The sequence below is a fragment of the Tupaia chinensis genome, unplaced genomic scaffold, assembly GCF_000334495.1.
Source record: "Tupaia chinensis unplaced genomic scaffold, TupChi_1.0 Scaffold000215_1, whole genome shotgun sequence".
NCBI lineage: Eukaryota > Metazoa > Chordata > Mammalia > Scandentia > Tupaiidae > Tupaia > Tupaia belangeri.
The window spans coordinates 1,954,095-1,975,653 of NW_006159690.1; the positions used below are offsets into that span (position 1 = coordinate 1,954,095).

At 36.2% G+C, this 21,559-nt stretch overlaps 2 protein-coding genes across 3 annotated transcripts in view; one reads left to right on the plus strand and one right to left on the minus strand.

The window, feature by feature from the left end:
• ANGPTL3 (angiopoietin like 3) overlaps positions 1-5,043 on the plus strand; it is a 10,078-nt gene extending 5,035 nt beyond the window's left edge. The window contains exons 4-6 of the mRNA XM_006147520.3: positions 693-788; positions 3,482-3,748; positions 4,278-5,043. Of these exons, the coding sequence (XP_006147582.1) occupies positions 693-788; positions 3,482-3,748; positions 4,278-4,462 (548 nt within the window). The 3' untranslated portion in view covers positions 4,463-5,043. The remainder of the gene's footprint in view (positions 1-692; positions 789-3,481; positions 3,749-4,277) is intronic.
• Positions 1-21,559, minus strand: part of DOCK7 (dedicator of cytokinesis 7) — a 213,522-nt gene that overhangs the window by 146,895 nt on the left and 45,068 nt on the right. For both annotated transcript variants that reach the window (XM_006147525.3, XM_006147522.3), the window contains exons 12-13: positions 18,368-18,461; positions 17,250-17,412 (exon numbers count right to left, since the gene is read on the minus strand). In XM_006147525.3, coding sequence (XP_006147587.1) covers positions 17,250-17,412; positions 18,368-18,461 — 257 coding nt within the window. The remainder of the gene's footprint in view (positions 1-17,249; positions 17,413-18,367; positions 18,462-21,559) is intronic.

The window sequence follows — 21,559 nt, forward strand, 5'->3', positions numbered from 1 at the left end:
TATTCTACCACCATTTATAATAGAGGTGAGCAGAGAAGTGGCATGCATGCCACCAAATCCAGCACTGCTCACATTTTCAATGTGCACTGTGACGTTAACGCAGGTAAAAGTTTACCTAAGAAGGTGAACAGTTCGTTCGAGTTACTCACAGTCAGCAACGCTGTATTCTTTGTTCTGTACATATACATTAAGAAATGCATACTACATGAGTATTAATATAAGCCCAGTACTTGTATTTATCTATGTATTTATCCAGGATTCTCTATTTCTTCTGTAAAATAATCTGAAGTGACTAGTCTCCATAAACTTACTAAGACAAAATTCACTGGAGTCACTGTTCCTCACAACTTTTATTTTTCTTGTGAAAATATTCAAGCAACAGGAAAACATGAATCGTTAAAGAGACCAACACAATCTTTCTATCTGAATTCAACAATAGTTACCATTTTGTCATTTTTTTTATACATACATGTACACAAATACGTACTCTGCTGTGGTATTTGAAAGTAATTTTCCCTTAACTTTCTGGGACCATAGTAAATAATACATTATTGTAACATTAATAAACTATCTCACAAAGTCACCAACTAAAATAAACACTCTCTCTCAAAAAGCAAAACAAAACAAAAACGTATTTTCTATATTGTCAACATTAATCTACTAAAATACACAATTTTTTTCATTATATTCAGGTAGCTCATGGACATTAATTCAACACCGAATAGATGGGTCACAAAACTTCAATGAAACTTGGGAGAAGTACAGATATGGTTTTGGAAGGCTTGACGGTGAGGTGATTTCATTTAATCATTTATTTCACTTGTTACTTTATTATTTTTTGAGAACGTATTATGGACTGGGTATTGGGAATGTGCAATAAAAGAACCTTTGTAAAACTTATTAACAAATAATTACACATTTGTTATTAATTATACTTATTAAACTGTTATTTAAACTGTAATTACCACAATGAAATGTCTGTTCTTATACTTATTACAATTAATTTGATGGTTTATCATTATAATTATTAAAGACAAGGTTGATTAAGTGCTACAAGCTTTGATAAGTGGTGCTATGAATAAGCTACAAAGAGAACCACTGTTAGGACTCCCTATTCTACTCTCTTATTAACAGTTTAGATATCAATTAATTGGAGGTCCAACAGGACAAGAAAACTGTCAGATATACAGAACAAATTTTAAAATTTCAATTATTGGGAACCAGCAGTTAGCGTGATGGCTATGTCGCTGGACTCCCATGTAGTCGACCGCGGTTCATGTCCCGGACCCGGTGGCTTAAAACTCACGCCGGGCGCATGTGTGTGCGTGCCCAAGATACCAAGAGGAGAATGGAGAAGGGATTGCGGCGTGACCATCCCCCCTGGGGGGTGATTTCTCGCTTTCTGTCTCTATGTCTCTCTTTGTCTGTCTGGCGAGCGCACACGCCCTACAGTGAAAATCTCTCCAAAAAAAAAAAAATTCAATTATTTAAATATTATATATGTATATTATAAAATTTAACATGAATTAGTTATTGCAATGCAAATTATTTCACTTGACCACTAAATAAACATAAAATAATTGAAATAAAAATAATGAATAGATGAGACCAGTAGATGGCATAAATGTTACGTCACTGGACTCCCACGTAGTCGACTGCAGTTCAAGTCTGGGACCCAGCGGCAGCTTAAAACTCACTTCATGCACATGTGCATGCATGCCCAGAATCCTGAGAGGAGAATGGAGAACAGATTGCAGCCTGGCCATCCCCTCCTTGAGGGTAATTTCTCACTCTCTGTCTTTCCTGCAAGTGCACACACCTTATAGCAAAAAAAAAACCTCTCTAAAAAAAAAAAAGAAATAATAATGGATTTTTGAGAGGTTTTTCCCATAATTAATGAATAGATATTTAAAATCCCAAAAGCAAACTGTAAAAAATCTATGAACAATGTGTAAGTACCTGCTTACCAAGTAGAAAAATCCATTATTATATTACATTTTTAAACACTCAATACTATTTGACCACTTAAAAATTATATATTCCAACTACTAGAAATATAAATAACTAGAAGGAATGTTCAATAATATGTTTTATAGCTCAAAATTTTCTAAAAATGATTGTAACCCAAATATTAAAAGGCTGGTAGTGAAGTCCAGAATAGTCACTGCTAAAAATCAAGCCATTTGTACTCTCATTTACCAGCAATCCTAAAAATGAAGTTTACACTAACTCAACAGTAATGAGGAAATGTTGACTATTTTCACTGCATAGTTTAATAAAAAGGACTGTGATAAAGAAGGATCTATATTTATGCTATTTATATTTTTTATTTCATATGAAAGTAATTGTTTGAACTAATGAAAAGCTATTAAAGCCAAGTTTTAAAATTTATATATATATTTAGCCCCCTCCTTTTTTAACGACAGATTTTTGCTATAGGGCATGTGCACACGCCAGAGATAGAGAGAGAGACAGAGAGACAGAAAGCAAGAAATCACCCCCAAGGGGGGATGGTCATGCCACAATCCCTTCGCCTCCATTCTTCTTTTGGGATTATGGGCACACACACACACACACACACACACACACACACACATGCACGCGCACGCACCCAGCATGAGTTTTAAGCCACCAGGTCTGGGACTCAAACCACGGTTGACTACATGGGAGTCCAGCGATGTAGTCATTAAGCCATCTGATGATTCCAGCTCCCCCTTTTATTCCTATTAAGAAAACATATAAATCAACCAAATACCAAAAGTTAGATCTATATTTGAGGATGATGATATCACTAGTATCCAAGTCTCTAGAAATACTTAACAAAATTCTTGACTATATAAGGATATTATTAAATATCTAATAGTAAACCTGCTATATATAGGATGGAGAAGTAAGGTATTATTTTACTAATGACCAGACTTAAAAATATCTGGAATAGGGGACCAGCAGTTAGCGTAACGGCTACATCACTGGACTCTCACGTAGTCGACCGCGGTTCGCGTCCCAGACCAGGTGGCTTAAAAATCACGCCAGGCGCGTGTGCGTGCATGCCCAAGATCCCGAGAGGACAATGGAGGAGAAGGGATTGCGGCGTGGCCATCCCCCCTGGGGGGTGATTTCTCGCTTTCTATCTCTCTGTCTCTCTCTGTCTATAGGATACGTGCAAGCGCACGCATCCTATAGCAAAAAAAACTCTTCAAAAAAATACATCTGTAATAGTCTTATATGTTTCGCATGAGAAATACGTCTTGAAATACCCATTTTAGAAAGGATATTTAGACTAAACACACTTACTAATATTTGTAACTTTTTTTGTGTATATAACTATCTTCAATAAAATTGTTTAAAAAAAGAAGAGTCTCTAAAATGGTCAAGGGATTCAAGACTAAAACAACTCATTTACTTATACCAATAAAAAAAGACTAACAGTACCCAATCTGTACTTAACAATCCACAGATTTTTTTAAACTTTTCTTTTCAGGAGAATTTTGGCTAGGCCTAGAGAAGATATACTCCATAGTAAAGCAAGCTAATTACATCTTACGAATTGAATTAGAAGACTGGAAAGACAACATGTATTATATTGAATATTCTTTTCACCTGGGAAATCATGAAACTAACTATACAGTACACCTGGTGAAGATTACTGGCAACATCCCCAATGTACTCCCGGAACACAAAGATTTGAAATTTTCTACATGGGATCACAAAGCAAAAGAACACTTCAACTGTCCAGAAAGTTATTCAGGTACCTTTTTAAATACAAACTTTATTTTCAAATATTTAAAATGGCTTCCCACAGTATTAGCATTATCTACAATGTAAACTATTTAAAATCTTAATCCCAAATAAGCATTTTCTCTACTTAAGTATCACAGCAAAAGTGTTTATTCTAGTTCAACTAATTATTTTAACTCTAATTCTCAGATAGTCTATTTCTGGTAGTTCACAAAAGTCTTATGCAGCTTAGTTAAAATTGGAATACATAGATCTACCTCACTGTAATATTTATAAGAAATGAAAATGGTACAAAGAGGTGTGGTATTATCTGTTGAAGATATTCCGTAGTTTTATCAACAGTACTAGGGAGAAACGTTCACCTGTCGAAATATCCATTTTGTAAGACAAATAATAATGTGATCGAATGTATGGAAGAAAATGAAATGAAAATAAATAAATAAATTTTTTAAAAAAGGAAAATATACTCAAGGGATGGGAAAATGACAGTATCTACATATGAGTTTGTATGCATCAAACTACATATCTATCTTTTTTAGGAGGCTGGTGGTGGCATGATGTATGTGGAGAAAACAATTTAAATGGTAAATACAACAAACTAAGAGAAAAATCTAGGCCAGAGAGGAGAAAAGGAATATTCTGGAAGTCTCAAAATGGAAGGTTATACTTCATCAAATCAACCAAAATGTTGATCCGTCCAACAGATTCAGAAAGTTTTAACTGAACTGAAGCAAATTAAAAGTGAATAATAAATATTAAACTCACCCCAAGATACTGTGGTTTAATAATCTAGTATTAAATCCTTAATTGTTTGATAAATCGATTAAAAAGGCATTATCAATATAAGAGTAAACACATCATCACAACACCTCAAAAAACACCATTTACCTTTGTCAGTCAAAATTCTTATGGTATCAGCCCAGTCACAGCGGTGCATAGATGGTGTCATCATTTGGGAAGCTGGAAGCCACACGGGAGGCCCGATTCAGTTACCAGGCCAACCTGAAGATGCTAGACATGATCGTGCAGGCCTCTCTAATCCCAACTAATCGGGAGGCTGGCACAGAAAGGTGATGACACAGTAGCAGGACACTGTCAAAAATACCTCTCTATGCCTCCATCCATTTCTCACTCTATACCCTTTTTTTGGCCTCTCTTATAAAGGATTTCTTAAAAAACTGTAAAACTGTAATATCACTTGGTCATATGTTTTGTGATGTGAGAATCAATTTTAGATGGCATCAATCTAAATTAAATGGGTTAATTTTTAAATGATTTTTCAAAATAAAAACACCTACAAAAAAGGCTAGTTGGTGGCACTGTGGTAACACAACACTCTGTGATGCTGGTCCCATGTGGAAAGAGCTCAGGTTTGTGTCCAAAGGTCTCCCTACACATGTCGGGCACATGCATGCATGCCCATGATCCCGAACACTAAAGCTGGGGGTGGATCACAGGATGAAGACCATTTGGTGGCGCCTATCTCACTCTCTCTTCCCCTCTCATAGAAGAATTAAATTAACTTAAAAAAAAAAAAAAAGGAAAGAACCTTACAAAGAGACTTTTAATTTAAAAGTTATCATGTGGGCTAACTAGTTTAAAAGATGAATAGGTCCTTGAAAAAATACAAAGGACCAATAATTGTATAGTTTTTAAATGTTATAATATTATTAATTTCAATACTAAAATTCAGTCAGTTCAGAGTACATGTGAAAATTTGTAATATGAAGTTTAAAACTGATGCTTCAGTATACTATAAAATAATTTGAAATAAATATTTGATATGGCTTATTTATGAAGCCAAATGAAGCAGAGTAAGACACTATACTGAAACAGTTTCACTATCTCAAATGCAGTAGATTATGATTACTAAGTCATATTGACTTTATTATCAGGTATGACTGTACCTTAAAATATCTGTAAACTTATCTATACTGTATGCTTTTTATATATTTTAATCATTCATATGTGAAAACAGTAGTTTTAAAGGGATCTTGCCAGACTATTATGAGAATGAATGTACCTGCAGCATCAGGGTAATAAAGCTTAATGGTAATTTATTCCTACTGGATATACTGTGCATCTAAAACTTTTGTGTAACTTTCAAACAGAACTGAAAATCATAAGTTATTGATTATTTAAACAGCCTGACAAGTATGTGTGTATGTTTAAAATACAATAAAGGCTCAGTCCCTAAATTATAAAAAAATTAAATTTTTGTAATTTTTATTACTGAAATCACAATACATGTATGATTATGCTATTTCTTTTTTATTTTTTTTTTGATTATGCTATTTCTAATTTAAATAACTTAAATTCTAAATCCCCAAGGAATATCTCTAAGGAGAGTTACTGTCTGTAACTCGCAAATGGCACTTAATAAGTGAAGAAAAGATAGAAAAGTAAATCGTAAAAATAAAAATTTTGAAAAATAGTAATAAAAATTCCAAGAGCATCAAAGGTATAATCAATTTACTTGATTTCTAGTGAATTACTAGGAATTCTTTTTTTATTTTAAATGTATTTATTTACATTCATTCACTGTACATCAACAGTATACAAAATGAGATTTTCCATCCAGAATACACTGTATACTGGCTCAATCAAGGATATTACTGTATGTGTTATCATCAACAAATAATTTTCCATTTCTTTTTTCCTATACATTTTGCTTCTTTTTTCCTCCCCCTTGATTCCCTACCTTTCACCCTCTGCCATTACAAAGAGTTTACTCTGAAACAGTATGAATTTTACTGACAGCAAGTATACACACTTCATTCCAGGGTCACATCCTATGTTATGATTTATTTACACACTCTCTGGCATTCTAGAATCAGTCTGTTTTCATGCTTGTCTTTTCTTCCTAATCGTGTAACTCATCGAAGTCAATTAACCATTAATCAAAAATGTATTCATTGGACTAGCCATGATGACAAGAGCAGTATCACAATATTGTGTAAGGCTGGGGGCAAGTGGGAGGCCAGGAGTCAGATCCGGGACCACCTTGAATCATTCAGGGATGGTAATGCATGCCTGTAATCCTCGCTAACTGGGAAGCTGGGACAGGAGTATGGCAGTGAGACCCGTCAAGAATACCTCTCCCTCTCTCCCTCCTCGTATGTGTCCTCTCTCTCTCTCTCATTTAAGAAAAAAAAAGTATTCATTAACTAATATTTATTATCTATTTTCCTCCTTTATGAAACCTACCCCAAATTTGTATTCTTTTTTTTTTTCTTTGCACCAAAGTAAATTCATAATTTAATTCTGGTTATTTTTTTTCCACAAAAGTTTTGGAAGACCCTTTGTATTCAATTTTAAACATTTTCATATAAATACAATAATATTAAACATACTCTTTAGAGATATGTTTTTCATTGAATAGTAAGTTTATGAAATGTATCTATGAAGTTATATAAGGAACAATTCATTTACTTTTATTGATGTATGGTATGATACATGAGCATAATATAACTTTTTTTCATAATGAATATTTTAATTTTTTTTAAAAATTTGCTAGAGGGCACATGGACTTGCCAGAGCAGAGAGACAGAAGGAATAGGGAAAGTAAGAAAGCACCCCCCCCGTTGGGGAACGATCACACTGCAATCCCTTCTCTGCTTCTGCTTCCAGCATTTTAGGCACACACTTATGCACCCCGGCTATTTTTCAAGCCTCTAGCTATGAAACTTGAACCATTAAGTCAGCCATTTGGGATCCAGCTGCCTTAACCACCTTGACACTAGCTGGCCTGAAAAGTTAGATTTTTTTTTTTTGGTTTATTTTCTCCATGAGCAAGAGAGAGAGAGCTTGCAATAGGGTCCCTACACTTTAGTCTACCCCAGTCTTCAACCAACCCCAGACTATGGACTCACACATGCCTGGCATACTCAGGGAAGGTCTCCAGACTAGAACTGCCTTGAAGAGTGTTGTGCATTTTTCCACTGTACCACCATCTGGCCCTGAAGTATTTTATTTTAAATTTTAAGTGGTAAACATATACAGAAAAGTGTACAGATCCCAAATGCAAACTTAGTGAATTATTACAAATTGAACATTACAAACCAATTCAAGAAACCAAACATGGGGGCCAGCAGGTGGCATGGTGGTAAAGACGCTGAACTCTCACATGGCCTACCACAGTTCCAGTATTGAACCTGGCAACTTGCTTTCTCACTTTCTCTCTCTCTCTCTCTGTGGTAAGCCTGTGTACCTTGTAGCAAATTTTAAAATAATAATGATAAATAAAACTAAATAATTATTTAGGGAAGAAAGGAACAAACAAACAAATAGAACAGGACCAAACACAGAAGCCACCCTTTAGCTTTCTGAACTCTTCAAAGATAACAACTATACTTGTTTATAATCCAAAGATTAGTTTTATCTATTTTTGAATGTGATATAAATGAAACAATATAGGATATATTCTTTTGATTTTGACTTCTTTCCCTCAACATTTTTTTTCTTTTTTTAATTTCATTTTCTTTTATATATTCAATCACATTATTCAGCTTACAAAGTGAATATTTCAAGAGGTGAACATTTCTCCAGTTGATAAAACTATAAAATATCTTCAACAGATAATACCACATTTCTTTGTCCCATTAATGCTTTGCCTCCCTATTTTTCTTCTAAATGTCCTTCCTCAGACCCTACTTTTTCACACATACTGTATCTGGTAAATACATCCACATACTGTGTTTCTATATCCTTTAGTCAATCAGTTTCAATCCCCACTTAATATATACTGAGTGTCCGCACTCTATGACCAAATTTGTATTTGGTCATAGACAATTTGACAACCAAATTTCCTTATTTTTTTCCCATCACTAACAACCACAAAAATTACATTTATGTATGTACTACTGAGTAATTATGCAACACGGCAGTTTTAAAAACTAAAAAAGAAAATGACCAAACATTGGCCTTTTTATCAAAGTCCAAAGTATTCCCTTAGCAAACCAATTAAGGTAAAATTGCCCAATTGGCATGAAATGTACAGGTGGAGGTCAAAAAGGCAGTATTAACAATCTCTTGGTAAGCCTTTTAAAATGAGGATTCAGGTTGACTCCATGGCACAGTAGAAATATGCTACTCCCAAGAACCTCACAGGTGAGGATCTCACAGGTGTCCGCAGTTCAAATCCCTGGCCGGGTCAGCCTGAAACATCCCAGCCTCTGTCAAGTGTCTGGGGAATGACAGGCTGGAGGAATGGAGGGAGGGGACTGCCATGTAATCAGTCCTGTGGCGGGTACTCATCTCTCTCCACTCGTATGTACAGGTTCTACCATGAATAAAGAAAACAATGTTTTTTAAATTTTAATGAGGTTTCCATGACATTTTAGAAAATACAAAATTGGGACCAGCACATGGCATAATGATTACATTGCTGGACTCCCATGTAGTGACAGCGGTTCCAGTCTCAGACCTGGTGGCTTAAAACTCATGCCAGGACTGTGTGTGCCTGCCCAAAATCCCGAGAGAAGAATGGAGAGGGGAATTATAGTGTGGCCATCCCCTCAGGGGATGATTCCTTGCTTTGTGTCTCTCTGGTGAGTACACGTGCACTCCATAGCAAAAAATCTCTCAAACAAACCGAAAAAGAAAATACAAAATTAAGAATTTATTTAAAAACATAGAAACTGCTTTTCTAAATTCATGTTTAGCCCTAAGAACAGGCAAATACCTAAGAAAATGATTAAGAATATTTGAAAGCACAATAAATGACAACCTTATAGATATAAGGTTATAGTAATTTATCCTCAAATAAACAACCAAGCCTCTATTTTCACAGCCAATAAATGAGAATAATCATAACCCTATCAAATCTACTTCATAAAGTTCTAATCAAGTAATTAATGCATCTGAGCGGTTCTATGAACTCTGAAGTTCTAAACATACATATACTTCTGTTTTTTGTTGTTTTTTTTTTTTTATGTTTTTGCCATAGGGTACATGCACTCACCAGAGAGAGGCAGAGAGAGGGAAAATGAGAAATCACCCCCAGAGAGGATGGCTACATCACAATCCCTTCTCCTCTATTCTCGTGGGATTTTAGGGCACGCAGGGACACACAGCCGGCATGATTTTCAAGCTGTAGAGTCCGGGACTCAAAGAGCAGTGGGCCACATGGAAGTCCAGTGCCTTAACCACAACACTACCTGCTGGCCCCACAAACATACATACTTTTAAAAACTGGATCATGGGGATCAATCTTCACAATACTTTATGTAAATAACCTACATAAATGCTTCCTAACAAAATACTCTAATTCTCAGGAGAGGAGACCAAAATTAAAAATTTACTTTCATTTCCTAGGAATCTAAGATAACACTTCATCACCTTCAGATTCAAGCCCCTAACTTAAAAACTAAAATGTTAAGAAACAGAGCTCTCAAAAATATTTACAGTTAGATGGGACTAACAGCGTAATGGCTATGTCGCTGGACTGCCATGTAGTCGACTGTGGTTCGAGTCCCAGACCCGGAGGCTTAAACTCACACCAGGCGCGTGTCCGTGCGTGCCCAAGATCCTGAGAGGAGAATGGAGGAGAAGGGATTACAGCGTGGCCATCCCCCATGGGGGTGATTTCTCGCTTGTTGTCTCTCTGTCTCTTTCTGTCTTTCTGGTGAGCATAAGCGCCCTATAGCAAAAACCTCTCAAAAAAAAATATATATATATATATATATTTATAGTTAAAATAAACAAGGAAAATAAGATACAGTAAAAGTCAGAGTGTCATATCTAGGGCATTTTAAAATAGCAGAGTATCAAGCAGTGGCTTGAGACATCGATGAATATTAAATAAAAATAAATACTATTTAAAGGGATATGAAAAATGTAAATGGAGGGAACCAGCAGTTAGCGTAATGGCTATGTCGCTGGACTCCCACGTAGTCGACCACAGTTCATGTCCCGGAGCCGGTGGCTTAAAACTCACGTCGGGCGCGTGTGCATGCATGCCCAAGATCCCAAGAGGAGAATGGAGAAGGGATTGCAGCGTGGCCATCACCCCTGGGGGGTGATTTCTCGCTTTCTGTCTCTATGTCTCTCTCTGTCTGGTTGGCGAGTGCATGCACCCTACAGCGAAAACCTCTCCCCCCCCAAAAAAAGAAAAATGTAAATGGAAAAAAATGCTTCTTGATTTTCAATACTGTGCACATGGTTTTACTTCCTTAAATCATGACTGTAGGAAAATCATAACAGTATTAGATGTACATAGAAACTATACATATTTTTATAGAATTATTTAATTTTATTTATTATTACTATTTTTTAATTTGACCAGGGAGAAACAGAGAGAGAAAGAGGGACAGTGAGAAAGCCACCCATAAAGTCTGGGACTTGAACCATGGATTGCCATGTGGGAGTGTAGCACCTTAACTACCATACCTAACCTGCTGGCCTTGAAACTACACATATTTTTATATTACAAGTATTATAGCTATCTCAAAATAGTGTTGATGCTTATTACTACTTAGAAAACACAATAGTTTTCAGATCTGAAGCTAGACCTTGTTCATTAGTAAAGAAATACAACTTTAATATTTTGATTCAATGTCATAGATTTCCTTTGTTATCCTATATATTTTATGTTGTGCATTTAAAAACATTACAAAAACAACAAGACCATCACAAAGTACTATGGAAGGAAAAAAAAAATCAGGAACCCAACTCAAAAGGGAGACCTCTTGTCCTATAATAATCTGGTTTAAAAACATGGGGGCCAGCAGGTGGTGTGTGGTTAAGGGCACTGGACTCCCATAGGGCCGACAATGGTCCGAGTCCCAGACCTGGCGGCTTGCTTTCTCACTTTCCCTTTCTCTCTCTTTCCTCTCTGGTCAAATTATAAATGAACAAACAAACAAACAAAGTTAAGTAAAATAATTCTTTTAAAAAAATAAAAATAAAAACATGAATTTCATGACTCTTGTGTCATAAAGTAAACTGTATACATTTGCTTAGCCTAACTGTCCTGGGTGTTCCTAGAAATAAAATTTAGGAAATAAATAAATAAGCTTATTAAAATATTCAAAACTGATGAGGATAAAATTATAAAGAGATCACAAACATTTCATTTGTTGTTGTGGCTAATTTTTTGAAAGAGATTTTTACTACAGGGCATGTGCACTTACTGGAGAAAGAGAGACAGAGAGACAGAAAGCGAGAAATCACCCCACAGGGGTATGGCCACACCTAAATTCCCTCTCCTGCATTCTCCGCTCAGGATATTGGGCACGCATGTACATGTACTCTATGTGAGTTTCAAGCCTCCAGGTCCTTGAACCAAGGATGGACACGTGGGAGTCCAGACGTTGTGGCTAATTTTTAAAAAATCATCAGCCGGGGAGCCAGCAGGTGGCATGGTGGTTAAAGTGCTAGACTCAGGGCCAACAAAGGTTTGAATCCCAGAGCTGGCAACTTGCTTTCTCACTTTCTCTCTCTCTGGTGAGCACATAGGCCCTTTAGCAAATCAAAAAAATAAAAAAAGCTAACTAAATAAAATAAACTTAAAAAAGTTATCTGCTAGAAATACATACTGAAGGATCTGTAGCTAAAGTGATACGATGTCTAGGCTTCACTTCAAAATAATTTTTTAATAAAAAAAGGACAAGCAATAGACGAAACAAGAATGACAATGTTCTCTTTATTTTTGTAATCATTGCAGTTTTTCATAACGAAAAGTTTAAACTATATTCAGATTAGTTCACGGATAACAGATTTATTAGGGATTATTAAGAGATGTATGGGGTCTAATACTAATTACTATGGTCCAGATCAAAATCAACTTTCCTTTTGTTCTTTCACTGATAACTACCGAATCTGAAATGCTGCATTCATTCTAACAATCACTAGACAGAAAAGTAAAGACACTTCAGTTTAATATGTGATTACATTATATTATGTGATTACAATACATTATTACATTAATAATAATGACAACTAAGGCGACTGTTGGGGAAGAGGCTAATTCTAATCATCCTGCCAAGAATATCATGTGCTTTGAGGACACATTTGCTCAATTAGATGTACCTTGATCTATTACAACTCAAATGCAATAGCAGTTGGTCAAGTACCAGTCGGGAACATAAGTAACACTGCACACCATTTATTACCAAACTTGCCAAAATTCAATATAGGATTTTTTTTTCTACCAGTAGGAAGGGGCTTTTTATTTGACTGTCTTATTGAACATTTGCACTCGTGTTTTTTCTGTGGTACCATGACGGCCTAAGTATCTCCCTGATAAAGCAGGCATCTGATGGGAACCCACCCATCTGGCACAACAAGGACGATGCCATTCATTCTCACCGTGAGAAACTACCATGTCTCTGCATATCCTCATTTACCCCTTCAGAAGATTTGAAGAGACAAGGTCTCTCCTAGATTAACCCTCTCCAAAATGAAGTGACCGGCCATGTGTGGGGAAAAAAATAGTCTGTTATTTAAATGTGAAAAATCTCTAATTTCATGTCTATTTTAACAATAGATTTTCTTAACGTCTTCAAAAAATAAAACCAGTGTCTTTAAAAGCATGTACTTTTTTATATTTAAATAATAAATAAAAATAACAAACTAGATTAAAATACACCTTCTTTTTTTTTTTTTTTTTGAGAGGTTTTTTTGTTATAGGGCGCGTGCGCTCACCAGACAGACAGAGAGAGACATAGAGACAGAAAGCGAGAAATCACCCCCCAGGGGGGATGGTCACGCCGCAATCCCTTCTCCATTCTCCTCTCGGGATCTTGGGCACGCACGCACACGCGCCTGGCATGAGTTTTAAGCCACCGGGTCCGGGACGCAAACCGCGGTCGACTACGTGGGAGTCCAGCGACATAGCCATTACGCTAACTGCTAGTTCCCTAAAATGCACCTTTTTTAGACAGCCTTTTCTAAATTGTCTAATAATGAACATAAAAACTGAAAGTGAACAGTATTAAGTAACAGGAAATGGGTCATTTTCAGAATACAGCTCTTTCTACAATGGTTACTCACATCAGTAAAATGCTTCTTTCACATCAATGCTTGAGTTTATCTGTGCTATACCATTCATTCTCCCTCTATTTAGATAATAATTTTATCTTTTTTCCTCTTTGAGATGCTTTACAATCCTCTCAAGTTTCTTACTAAGTATAATATGCAAATATTCTCTTAAAACCCATGTTAAAAAATACCCAAATTCCTAGTTTGTTCAGGTATAATTTTGAACCCACTGGAATTTCTGCTTTGTCATTTGTAAAATAGGAATAATCACACTGGTTTCGTGCAGGCTGCTATGCAAAGTTAGTGAAATTATGGCTATTTCTCAACTAAAAGTAGTCTTATATCAATGTTATCTTCTTTCTTGACATTATTCATTGAGAAAAAAATACACATACAGATCTATATAAGGATAACTGGTATATAATACCAGAAATCTATGGCTTATCCTAAAACATTCCTGAGAATGCAAAGTGAGTGGAAATGAGCTAGAAGATTAGCATTATCCTGATCCAGCACAACCTTTCAGTTAGAAAATATTTATGAAACATTCTGTAAATTATTGATGTTATTTGTATGTCACCTGTTATCTGTCAAGGTTGTCATATATCTTCTATTGTCATTCCAAAGCCACTTTTATCTATGCTAGACTTTCTAGATATATTTAAGGGCTTCTAAAGAGCTTTTTATTGTATTTTTTATTAGTTTTCTGCTACAAAGCTCATGCACTCAACAGAAAGGGGGGAGAGAGGAAAAATGGGGAAGAGACCACCCCTAAGAGGGATGGTCATGCTTTAATTCCTTCTCTTCCATTCTTCTCTCAGGATTTGGGGCATACATGCACATGTGCCTGACATATTTTTCTTTTCTTTTCTTTTCTTTTCTTTTCTTTTCTTTTCTTTTCTTTTTTGGAGAGGTTTTTGCTATAGGGCGAGTGTACTTGCTAGAAAGACAGAAAGAGACAGAGAGATAGAAAGCAAGAAATCATCCCCCCAGGGGGGATGGCCACGCCACAATCCCTTCTCTTCCATTCTCCTCTCGGGATCTTGGGCAAGCACACACATGCGCCCGGTATGAATTTAAGCCACCAGGTCCGGGGCTCAAACCACAGTCGACTACATGGGAGTTCAGCGACATAGCCATTACGCTAATTGCTGGCCCCAAAACTACAAGATAATATTTAACTCCAGTCAGAAGTGTTATGATCCAAAACAAAAAACAAACAAACAAACAAAAAAACAAAGACAAGTGTTAGCACATGAAAAGGGTACCCTTCTATGCTGTTGGTGGGAATGTAAATTAGTACAACCGCTGTGGAAAACAATACAAAAATTCCTCAAAAACCTACAGATAGAACTACCATATGATCCACTAATCCCACTCCTTGGTATTTACCCAAAGGACAGGAAAACTATCAAAAAAACACTTGCACATCTATGCTTATTGCGCATTAAACACAACTGCTAAAACACAGAACCAACCTGGTGTCCTAAAACTGATGACTGGGTTGAAAAACAGTGGCACATGTAACACTACAGTGTATTACTCAGCTTTAAGAAATGATGAGACCCTACTATCTAATTCAAAGTGGATGAATACAGAAGATACAATGTTGAGTGAAGTGAGTCAGACTTTGAAAGATATACACTGTATATCTCTATTCAATTTGTACCAAATATTTGCACAGTATGGCAGAAATGGAAAGATCTGAATATATGATAGTAGAGAGAAGTGTAGATACCAGAAAGTAAGGGAGGGGAGTGCATGGTACAGAGTGGGTGGTAAGGGTGGGTTTGAGGTGCAAAAGGAAGAAGGATGTAACAGACAAACAAAGTTGGGAAAAATATATCTATATATTATTAAAACAGCTTGTATGGGGGTCGGCAAGTGGCATGGTGGTTAAAGGTGCTGGACTCCCACATGGCCAACCACGGTTCAAGTCTCGGACCTGGTGGCTTGCTTTCTCACTTCCTCTCTTTGTCTCTCTCTGATCAAACTGGAAAATAATAATGATAATACTAATAAATAAAGTTAAAATAAAATAATTCTTTAAAAAAAGGCTTTAAAAAAAAAAACAGCCTATAACTTTTTACATACTATCTGCATAAACACAATAAAGATAGTGAAAAAAAAACTAAAGCCTTCAAAGGTAAAATAAGACACATAGAATTAGACATCAGAATCATACTGAACTGTTAAAAAAGCACCACTTAAGGGAACCAGCAGTTAGCGTAATGGCTATGTTGCTGGACTCCCACGTAGTCGACCGCGGTTCGTGTCCCGGACCCGGTGGCTTAAAACTCACGCCGGGCACGTGTGTGTGCGTGCCCAAGATCCCGAGAGGAGAATGGAGGAGAAGGGATTGCAGCGTGACCAGCCCCCCTGGGGGGTGATTTCTCGCTTTCTGTCTCTATGTCTCTCTCTGTCTGTCTGGCGAGCGCACGCGCCCTATAGTGAAAATCTCTCCAAAAAAAAAAAAAGTACCACTTAAGAGACCAGCAGATGGCATAAGGATTACATCACTAGACTCCCACATAGTTGACAGGAGAAGCCTATACAACTTAACTGAACAATAGTGAGGGGTAAGGAAAGAAAACACATTATGATAATTCTGGAAGTTTGGGCCATGGGAACTTAGTAAATGGTGGTGAGATACAAGGATGGAAACACAAGGTTCTGTTTTAGAATCATGTATCTGGAGCTACCTGTTGAGTATCCCAACAGAGATATCAATCATAGTCTTAACATTCACAAATAAAAGGAGCACGGTTCATAAAAGTATGTCCAAATGGTATCCCAGTAGTTACATAGTATTCAGCCTGAAAAGTTATATCCAACAACTTCATGTCAAGTATTTTCTAGGTAGTAAATACTCAACAAAGTTTATCAATTGTTAGAACATAATATAGGGGCTGGCAGGTGGCAGGGTGGTTAAGGATGCTGGACTCCCACATGGTCGACCACGGTTCGAGTCCTGGACCAGGTAGTTTGCCTCCTCACTTTCACTCTCTTTCTCTCTGTGTCTCTCTCTCACTGTCTCTCTCTAGTCTAATTAAAATAAATACATAAAGTTGAACAAAAGAGTTCTTTAAAAAAAAAAAAACATAGAGCATCAGTTCATGTATAATACTAAAATTTTCTAATAAAAACATTTAAGAAAAGATAGTAATTAGAAGTTCAAATATTTTAACCTAACAGCCCAAGAATCAAATGTTAGCACTACCACACTAAAGTGTGATGCTCAGTAAAATTTTTAACCTCTTTAATACCTCTGTTTACACACCTCTAAAATGAAGGTAACACCTGCCTTAAACTATGAGGACTAAATAAGATAATGTATAGTATATAAGGTAATTAACCTTACTCTTGGCACATAGTAAAGGCTTAATACATTGCGACTATGAATAAAACTGTGTGGTTAAGAGGATAAGTAACAAAGCTACACAAAATTGTTGGAGAATTTCAAAATAGCTCCACTTCAACATTAAAATATATAGTATCTTAGTTCAGAATTAAAATTAAAAACCTCTTACCTATAAGTAGTGTTTGGAACATAGACATCCCTGGCAGGAAACTCTAAAATTTCTCTGGTAGGCCTAACTCGACTGTCAGGGTAAAGTTTCACTTGAAGCAGTTCTGGAGTTAGGCAATAATAAGGATTTTCAGGTGCGGGAGAAATGTCTATCTTCAGCTGAGCTGTATATGAAAATACATTATAAAATCAATGTAAGCATAATAAATATCCACATTAAAAATGTTTTTGGAATTGTTTAGATCCTATTCCTGTAAGAAGTCTGGGTAGAATATTACAGAAACCAAATATCTCAGATATCAAAATCATTTCATTTTACCAAGTTTCAAACTTAAAAGTTACTGATACAGACATAAGTGAAAAATAGTAAATACTGAGACTAGCAGATGACATAATAGTAATGTCGCTGGACTCTCATGTAGTCGACCAGAGTTTGAGTCCCAGACCCAGCAACTGAAAACTCACACCGAGGATGTGTATGTGCCCAAGACCCCAATAGGAGAATGCAAGAGAAGGGAATGCAATGTGGCCATCCCCCAGGGGTGATTTCTCACTGGTTGTCTCCCCGGTAAGCACATGCATCCCATAGCAAAAATCTCTCTCTAAAAACTAAATAAGCGTTTATTGAATGAATAGCAAGGAGGAAAAAAAAATAAAGGAAAATAAAAAGCACAAACAAAGAGAGAGGTTCTAGCATAGGAATAAGTCCGCATTTCCAAGGTTAAATGATTTCATTTGGCCTCTTTGGCATAGCAGACTTTGAAACAGTTTTATTATAGAATGGTTTATTCTAACCATAATATATATCTGTTTCTGAAATACTTATCATCCTACATGTATTGTTTTCCTTTAAAAATAATTTTTAGCTACAATATTATTCATCATTCTCATTTCAGTATTCAAATGATCAAAATTGCTAAATTCTGCATCTGAAGTATTAGCCCATGTGACAGTTAATAAGAATGAAAGGTATTAAGTGCAGAAAAATGTATGGACCAGAGCTCAGTTATTTCAATCTTCCCAGTAGAAGTTAAAAAGATTTTTAAAAAATCATAATTACAAATAATGTATTAGTGATAATAATAGTTGTAATCATATCTAATCAAATTTTAAAAATACCTGTAATAGGTCTTAGTCGCCGTAAGACAGAAGATGGCCTTCTCATATCAGCAAGAAATTTGTACAGATCTTCATCACTTAAGCGATCTCCTTCCTGATTTCAAAGATAAAGGAAAAAGCACTCAATAAAATATCAAAGATGGAAAACCAATTTACATAGCTTTTAATAAGCATGATCTTCTTACAATGTAATCAGAATAAAAATAAAATTGAATTATGGTTATAAGTAAATATCATCCTGACTTGTTTCATTATTTTTTGTACCTTCAAATTTTACTAAAATGTATGGTACTAGTATCTTTTTATTTTATGTATAGTCAATTATCTATGACTATAATACAAAACAGAATACCCTAAAATAAACAAAACCAATCTAACTTGCAGGTAGATGAAAAGGAAAAAGATATGGAGAAACATAAAATAGAACCAAAAAAGCAAAGTAAAATAAAATATATGGTAAGTCTTATAAATTTGTCATGAGTTAATATTTGTCTTTTCAACTTTATATTACAAAATTTTCCAAGCACAGAAACCTACAGCTTTGGTAAACTTTAAGGAAAAAAGGAAAAAACAGAGGAAGGGCGGGGGTGGGGGGAATGACCCATTGTTAAGGAAAAACACAACTATCCTGATGCTAAGACAAAAAGAAAACTCCAAAAGGACCTCAATCAAAGGGGAAAGAGACAAAAAACAAACAAACAAAAAAACAAATAAAAACAAAACAACTCATAATGACAAAAGACAATGAAAAAACACACTATATCTATTTTTCTTTTCAGAGAGATTTTTGCTATACAGCGCATATGCTTGCCAGAGAGACAGACAGAAAGTGAGAAATCACCCCCCAGGGAATGGCCACACTACAATCCTTCCTCTTCTATTCTCCTCTCGGGATTTTGGGCATGCATGCACACATGCCTGGCATGAGTTTCAAGCCTCTGGGTCTATGACTCGAACTGTGGTGATGGCAGTCTAGCGACATAACCATTCTACCATTTGCTGGTCCTAAAACACACTATATCTTTTAATGCAAAAATTTTAATTTAACACTTTTTTTCCTTAAAATAGCTTTTAAAATAAAAAAAAATAATAATTTATTTAATTTTATTTATATTATTATTATTTAATCTGCTATGGGGCATGTGCACTCACCAGAGAGACAGAGAGAGAGAAAAAAAATGAGAAAGCAAGTAGCCAGGCCCACGACTTGAACTGCAGTCAGACACGTGGGAGTCTAGTGCCTTAAGGGCAATGTCACCTACTGGCCTCAAAAATTTACTCTTTTATTGGACCAGTAGTTAGTGTAATGGCTATGTCCGCTGGACTCCCCACGTAGTCGATCGCAGTTCAAGTCCTGGACCCAGTGGCTTAAACTTACGCCAGGCACGTGTGCGTGCGTGCCCAGGATCTCGAGAGAAGAATGGAGGAGAAGGGATTGCGCGTAGCCATCCCCCGGGGGGGGTGATTTCTCACTTTCTGTCTCTCTGTCTCTGTCTGTCTGGCAAGTGCACGTGCCCTATAGCAAAAAAAGTCTCCAAAAAAAATTTATTCTTTAATTGAAGAGTCAAGTCAGTCTTTAGATTTATCTAATCAGCCTTTTGACATTTTACTGTTTTTAATACATTTTTCACATACTGTCTTTTTGGTGATTAACATATTTAAACTTACATTACTATGAGCTCACATTGAACCATATCCCATTTGTTATTTTTTTAAAGAATTATTTTATTTAGAGACCAGCAGTTGGCGTAATGGCTATGTCGCTGGACTCCCATGTAGTCAACTGCAGTTAGAGTCCTGGACCTGGTGGCTTAAATTCACACTGGGTGCATGTGCGTGCGTGCCCAAGATCCCAAGAGGAGAATGGAGGAGAAGGGATTGCGGTGTGGCCATCCCTCCCTGGGGGGTGATTTCTCACTTTCTGCCTTTCTCTCTCTGTCTTTCTGGCAAGCGCATGTGCCCTACACCAAAAACTTCTAAAAAAAAAAAAGAATTATTTTATTTAACTTTATGTATTTATTTTATTTATTTTAACTTGATCAGAGAGGGACAGAGTAAGAGAGAAAGATAGGGAAAGTGAGAAAGCAAGCTGCCAGGTCTGGGACTCAAACCACAGCTGGTCATGTGGAAGTCTAGCATCCTTAACCACCATGCCATCTGTCAGTCCCAGTCCCATTTGTTATTATTTTCTACGCAGGTTATAGAACTGATCTCCTTGAATTCCATTATTTAGGAAAAAGATTTTTAGTTTCTAAGAGGGTTATAGGTTTTTGTTAATACTCTAAAAATAGCTTTTAGTTTTATTAAGTTATGAAATTTGATTTTATGAAGGTTTTTCCCAGTTGGTACATATGACTAATTATTATAAATGTTCCATAAGTTGCTGACTGAAATAGTGTATTTTCGCCTCTGGACTACAGAATTAATACAGATCTTTAAAGACTCATTCATAATACCTTCAGATTATCTGTAGATTTAATTCTGTCTTCGTAATCTGTTACATTACATTGCCGGCCTCCATTCTTTATTCCCTATTTGTTTACATGCCTTTTGGTAATGGGGTAGAATTCTGCCCCCTAGACTTGGCCATGTGCCTTGCTTTTAGCAAGCAAACATGTTGTAGAGAACTGAAGGGCCAAACGGTGGTGCAGGGGTAAAACACTATGCTCCGTGAGGATAACTCACTTGGGAGGGTTCCAAGTTTGTGTTCAGATATCGCCCTGTGTACACCAGGCACTGCAAGCCCATGATCCACAGTGGGCTAAGGCTGGATTGCAATGTCAAGACCTGTTTGTGGTGCAGTCTCTCTGTCTCTTTCTATCTCACTCGCGGAACAAATAAACTCAAAAAAAAAGGAAAAAGCAGAGGCTTAAAAAGATTTGTCTAGTTTAATGGAACTTGTCCTCTTGCTTGATTTCTGCCATTGGCTATGAGACATGACCAACCTACTCTCTCAGAAAAGCAGAAGTCAAAAGACGAGAACTGAGCTCTGATGTTTCAGTCTTCCCAACAGAAGTCACTTTAGATCAGCTGATCCCGCTCAACCTCCAAACATGTGAATGAGCCTAGAGCATCCCTATTCTACATTTCTTCTACATTTTCTTTTTTCAAAGAAAAAAAAAAAAAGAGAACGCCTGTGCTCACCAGAAAAACTGAAAGACAGAAAACAAGACATTACTCCTCCAGCAGGAA